General features: G+C 41.7%; 1 protein-coding gene across 1 annotated transcript; it reads left to right on the top strand.

Moving 5' to 3' along the window:
- Positions 1 to 3236: 3236 nt before the first annotated feature.
- LOC131069228 (uncharacterized) lies at positions 3237 to 3692 on the top strand. Its single transcript, XM_058004589.2, has one exon. The coding sequence runs from the start codon at positions 3237 to 3239 to the stop codon at positions 3690 to 3692; it is 456 nt and encodes a 151-aa protein (XP_057860572.2).
- Positions 3693 to 6928: the final 3236 nt, after the last annotated feature.

The raw sequence follows: 6928 nt of genomic DNA, 5'->3' as shown, positions 1-6928 counted from the left end.
CCTGATGTTATCCTTGCCACTAGGGATTTTTTTTCAGATTTTGACGGTTTCTCAACAAGCTCAATAACACCTTCATTTCCCTTGTCCCTAAAGTGCAGGAGGTGACCAAGCTCAAGGAATTCCACCCTATCAGTCTTTGCAACACTATTTATAAAATATTATGAAAAGTTCTTGTTAATAGGCTCAAGCCTTTCCTGGATTCTCTGATTAGCTCTCCCCAGAAAGGTTTTGTCCCTGGTAGACAAATTCTTGATGCAGCCATCTCTACTCATGAGACAATACATTCCATGGATAAGTGCCATCAACCAGGGATGGTGCTCAAGCTTGATATCTCTAAGGCTTATGAAAAAGTTAACTGGAACTTTCTCATCAAAGTTGTAAAGACTATGGGGTTTGGATATAAACTCATTAAACTTATTGGGGAATGCATATCTACGGTCACCTACTCTGTGCTTCTCAATGGGAGTCCCTTGGAGAAGTTCAGGGCCTCTAGAGTTCTGAGACAAGGGGATTCTCTCTCTCCCTACCTTTTCATCATCCTTGCTGAAGTGTTGGCTTCTAATCTGAACTCCATGGTCAATAGAGGATCTCTCCTGGGCATTAAACCTACCATAACAGTGCCTCCTAATGTTCTACAATAGTTTGTCGATGACACTATTCTCTTTGGTATCTCCTCTATGATAGAAGATACTTCTTGGAAATCATTTTTTAACTCTTATGCTCAGGCCTCTAGTCAACACATTAACTATGAGAAGATAAAGTCTGTAGAATCCTTGGTTATCAAAGGGCCTCCCTCCCTTGCACCTACCTTGGTCTCCCTTTGACTGTCAAAGATGTCTCTAATGTTGGAAATTGACACTCTATTGGTTGGTTCCACTATGTTGTCATTGATGGCAATATGGTATTTTGTTCCGGCTTGATGTTTTGGTTCAGTTGTGTACCGACAGGCACTTCACAGACACTACACTAGCACCGACACTGGAAGGATAGAATGATTTCTTTGGCTACCAACAATGCAGGATGACATGGTTTAGAATATGGTTAGTGTTATTGGAGGCCGACATCTCTTGGATCTGACATCGGTAATTTTTTTTTTATATTCATGCATTTATGTTATCTAGCCGACATGTAATTTGATATTGTAATTATCTTTGCAAGCCGACATAAGGCATGATAAGTTGTATAGGATATATAGGTCAGTTGGATTAGATCATTTTAAATATAGAATAATAGAGATGGTGATGGATATGTGAATGTGATACAATGCAAAATATATCAGAGAGATTATGTATGTGAGGATATTTATGTAAGGGTTATTCCAGCAAAGGGTTTAGGTTTTTAGACTAGAACAGAGAGAGCTTAAACCGGAATTGTATTCTGGCATAGAAGATGCTATCTTAGGAGTTCAACACTTCTCTGGATTGTAGTATGGATTTATATGTAGTCAAGGAGGCTCCTTTTGTGATTGAGCAGTGTTCTCTAGGCTATAAGTCTTCCTGCAAGTGCAGGCCCCTTATATTTTGTAATATCTCTTCATATGGCCAGTGGATTGATATTGTGGGTCACAAATCCCATCGTGGCTTTTCCTGTTTGAGGTTTTCCACATATAATTCTATGTTTCATGGTTCTGATTTATGTGAGTGGCTTATTGGTTTCTTTACATCTTTCAATTTGTATGTATCGGTATATCGGTTGGTTTATGCATGTTTTAATAAGGCTATAATTGATCATTTCGGTATAACACTAATTCACCCCCCCCTCTCAGTGTTATTGGATTCCAACATCTAATTCCTTCTGGATCTCAATCCTTGAAAGAATGTAGAAGAAGCTGGCTGGTTGGAAAGGTAGATTCCTCAATAGTGCTAGGAAATTGGAGATGCTCTCCTCCTCCCTTCAGGGGATCCCTGTGTACTTTCTCTCCCTTTTTAAGATTTCAGCGGATATGGTTGCTAAACTGGAGAATCTCCAAAAGACTTTCCTTTGGACGGGGATGGAAGAAAAGAAGAGGCTCATTTTGGTGGGCTGGAACAAAGTTTGTCTCCCTAAGGCCATGGGCGGATTGGGAACTCGCAAGATCTCTAGGTTTAATAAGGCCCTTATGACCAAAACTTCCTGCAAGCTTTTGAATAAGGATGCAGATTGGAGCAGGATCATCAGGGCTAAATACTTGGGTAATGGAGATTTTTCCACCGCTCTTAAGGAGGAGGGCTTCCCCAAGGGTTCCAAAATTTGGAACAACATCTTGAGCTGCAAGGACCCTTTATCCCATGGTATGAGGTGGCTTATTGGAAATGGAAGTAATATATTTTTCTGGGAGGACTGCTGGTTGGGAGAGAAGCTCTTACTTCCTCCCCATTCCTTAGAAGGCTACATGATGCTGCCAAAAGTTTCTTTGGAGAGAGGGTTAGTGATTATTTCATCAACAACACTTGGAGGGCTTTGGAGGACTACTGCGTCGATCATCCCTTCCTTCTTCCTACTGCTAGAGAGCTCCAGAAGCTCTTAGATGGAACCTTTCTCCCCCTCTTTCCTAGGGAAGATAGATTCATTTGGAAGTGGGACCCTTCTGGGGACTTCTCTGTCAAAACTGCCTACAATAGCTTGCTAAGAGAACCTGATAACACCACTATCTGGAAAGAGGTCTAGAATCCCCAACTCATCCCGAAGATCAATTTCTTCTGGTGTACTGCTCTTCTCAACAAAATTTTGACTCAAGACAATTTGATCAAGTGAGGATTCCAATTACCTAATAGATGCATCCTTTGTAAAAAAGATGAGGAAACCCCTTCTCATATCTTTCTCCATTGTGTCTTTTCTCGGGAGCTCTGGGGGATGGTCTACAACAAGCTCAATATCTCTTGGATTATGAATGACAATTTGTTAAGTTTTTCCCTTGAGTTCAAGGGCCCCTCATCCAACCCCCTTATCCAACAACTGTGGAAGTAGATCCCCCCTCATTTGTGTTGGAGTATCTGGAAGGAGAGGAATGACAGGATATTCAGGGACAAAGAGGCCTCTATGGAAACTATGTTTGCTCGATTCCTTAAGTTGCTTCTTGAGAATATCTCAGTTTCTAAAATTTGGTTGGCCTCCAAATCTCCCTCTACCTGGGACTGGGAAATTGCTAGATGCTAGTACATCCCCCCCCTCGTTCTCTCTTATCGATTTCTCTAAGAGACTCTTAAAGAAAAACACGGTTTGGTCCCCTTAGGCCTCTCATTTCAAACTCAACTTTGATGGGGCTACCAGGGGGTCTGGCTACTGGTGGAGGGATTATCAGAACCTACTTGGGGGCTCCTATTGCTACTTATGTGGGCAACTTGAATGGGCATTCCTCTAATTGGGCTGAAGCAATGGCCTTAGCCTGGGGAATCCGTCTTGCCCTCATCATGGGAATCAGGATTATGGATATTGAGGGTGACTCTAAGCTCATCATTGATGCTATCAAAGGGTGGAATAGGCTCAATTGGACCATTGAGGGAACCATTAGGGACACCCTGAGGCTCATCTCCAGGCTTGATTTGTTTAGAATTATGCATGTCTATAGGGAAGGCAATAGAGTGGTGGATTATTTGGCTGCCCTTGGCCTAAATTTTTCTAGTTTGAGATGTTGGAGGAACCATAATTCCCTCCTAGACCATGTTAATTTCCTTCTCCAGGAAGAGAAATCTAAAATTCCTATCAATGATTGAGTTGTTGCTAAGTTTTTTCCTTACTCTCCTCTCCTCCCTTGGGGTCATCTAGAGGTGTTGGTTTCATAATTCATATTATGAGAATATTCCTTTGATTAATGGCGGTGTGGTTGTGTCTTGTTCAGCCAGACTGACAGTGATGGATGTTTTTCTTTGTTGGAAAATCCTTTGGTCTTACCGTGTTATGATGAGGTACGATTGGGAAGATAACGTGTTGATTGCCACCGGTATTTGTTGGCTTTTCATGCCTCGTAATCTGGAAATCATTTCCAAAACTGATTTCAATATTTCCCATGCGCCCAACTTCATGTCTCACTTAATGATGTCGGGTTCGCACACTTCCCATTGTTTTTCATGGCTTGCTTCTCGAAGGGTCTCTACAATTTTCTCTGTGATAATATTTTCATGTCTAAAGAAGTTATTTTGGCAGAGGATATGGGGGGTGAAAGAGTTAGTTATGAACCAGATAAATTGAATGAATTCAAGATTGACCCCCTGGTTTGGAATTACTACGTTGAAGGTGGGGTTGTCAATTTTATGGAGTATCTGCAGGGCCATGATGAGCAGCTCTCGGTTTCCTTTGCCTCCTCTTGGTCTAGGAGGCGTGTTTCAGTAGGTGGCATTTATTTTGATGTCTCTGAGGAAATAATTGACCAAGCCACAAGGTTGGCCCTTGACAGACGACGCTAAAAGCGCACCAGCCATGTTGCCACTAGTGAAGGCTTGAAATGCTTCTTCCACAATCGTGAGGAACCTGTCAAACTCTAGGGTGGGTTTGCTCGGGAAGAGCTTAAACATCCGTGGAATGTGATCTGCCTTATGATTATGAAATACTTCACGCTCGAGGGTAGACACAAGGTTTTTTATTACTATAATTTTCCCCTTCTGAATCATTTTTGCAATAGCAATTTTCTCTGTCTGCCCTTTTATTTACTGCATTCCATTGAAAGCTTCCCTACTTCCTTCACCAGGATCTCATTTATAGGTTGTATAAGTTTTATGAGGCGCTTTTCTCCCCCCTCGGACCTCTTGCTCTCTCAACTCCCTATGCCAACTCCCCAACAACTTGCTACCCTTTCTATGGCCTTCCCCAAATTTTTTCAATTTCCACATGAAGGCTTTGCTACAGCCAACTTCTCCATGTCTCTGCCTTCTTTTGCCCCCACTATTTCTTTATCTACAGGCTCCCCTAGCTTGACTATGTTCGCCTCTCTAAGCACTTCCTACTCCCTATCCAGGGGTAAAGGCAAAACCCTTGTTAAATGCAAATGAATTGTCTTTGATGACAATTCATCTTCTAAGGGTGCTGAGAATGACAACCCTTCCCCTAACTCTGAGGGAAAAAGAAGGTCCTCTAGATTGGCTTTCAAAAGCTCGCACAAAAAAAAGACTACTGTGATTGAAACAATTGACTTGGAGGAGGACCCCATTGTTGGCATATGCACACTCCAATGAGACATTGTAGGTGATTGAAGGTTTTGTCATTGATGGCAACCTTACAATCCTATGGCACTGACAAGGCATTACACCGACACTAGCAAGATCAGACTCTACACCGACACTCAAACCACCGACATCGACAGAGAAAGGAAGCATACCGACATAGAGGCCGACAGGATTTTTGTTATATTATATTTTGTTTATTATTGTAAAATCTTTGTAAGCCGACTTGGCATCATTGTAAAATGACTCTTATATAAGAGAGATCATTGTAGAACATTTGTAAGTAAGGAAGAAGATTGTATTTAGGTGAAATAAGGCAGACCTATTATGCGAATTATAGGTTAAGGGTTTATGTAAGAAGTAGAGTAGAAACCGGTACTGGATCTGGCATTATAGATGCTATTTTGAAGCAGTACAAGATACTAGATTTATATAATCCATCATTGTAAGTCAGTGAGACTTCCCATTGAGCAGTGAGCTCTAGGCAGTTGGCCTTCCTACATGTGCAGGCCCCTCTTGTAGCAGTAATATTCTCTTATTGGCCAGTAAGTGAATATTGTGGGTCACAAATCCCACCGAAGTTTTTACCACACTGGGTTTCCTCGTTAAATCGTTGTGTTATGGTGTGTTTTTCATGTGGTTGCTTTCAATTTTGTTTATTGCATTATTTCTTGCATACCGGTACACTGTTATAATATGTTCTACATGTTTTAAGTTAAGAAATTCAATTCACCAGTTAGATACTGATTCACCCCCCCCTCTCAGTATCTATGGGAATCCTAACACCCATTGAGGACAAGGAAGAAGAGGACCCTAAAACTACTATGGGGCCCCCTGGTGAGGTTGTTGCTGAAGCAGATAAGACTAGGGACCCCATGGATTTGGGCACTGTTGGCGCTGTTGGCAAGGGAAATGCTGAGATGCAAACCTAGGACTCTATTGATGTTATAGATAAGGCTCCTATGAACATGGGTACTGTGGGTGCCACGACTGAGAAAAAATATGATACTAAAGCATTGGACCCTTGGGACGTGGACTCAGATTTAAAGATGGTGGAACAAGTGATGAACACTATTCCTCTGATGAGCTTGGGCACTGAAATATATTGTTCCCCTGTTGAAGATGGGGTGAAGGCGATGGATATGACTGTGGATGACAAGGATACTGTGAACCCTCAGGGCGTCTCTACCTTGGAGAAAATAGAAAATTTGTGCACGGATGTGTTGGACATCATGCAAAAGATCAAGAACTTGGGCCCTGAGCTTGAACTGCAAGCTATCATGGATGAAGTCAGGTGGCTTAAGAGAAAAGTGGAGGCCAGGGATGCTGAAATTGTGGGCCTTAACAAATTTTATCTGCAGATTTTACATAGCTCGGCGATCACCCTCTCTCTGTTGAGGGAACGTGTTGTGGACACGAAGGATGAGAAGCAGGAGGCTAAGGATTTGTACAAGTTCCTATTTACTAAATGGAACAATGACATTGATGCTATTGGGGTGCACAAGGTGACCTTGTAGTGTGTTTTGTGTTTTTTTGCTTTGCTATTTTTTTATTTTCAAAGATAGGTTCTATTACTGTTAATGTTGTTATAGTGCTATTGGTGCACTGTGGTTTCATTAATAGTTCTGCTATGTTAAGGGCCAGTGCCCTCATTCTCACTTCTTTTTAAATAAAAAATAGTGTTGTTACCCATCAAAATGTGTGGTGTAGGAGAAGCCTGAAAAGATGAAAAAATATCCTTGAGAAGATGCCATGTGATGTGAAGCACCTGAATCAAGTAACCATAGATAAGA

This window comes from Cryptomeria japonica, chromosome 7 (genome assembly GCF_030272615.1).
Source record: "Cryptomeria japonica chromosome 7, Sugi_1.0, whole genome shotgun sequence".
Classification (NCBI taxonomy): domain Eukaryota; kingdom Viridiplantae; phylum Streptophyta; class Pinopsida; order Cupressales; family Cupressaceae; genus Cryptomeria; species Cryptomeria japonica.
This window is presented reverse-complemented; position numbering and strand designations above follow the sequence as displayed.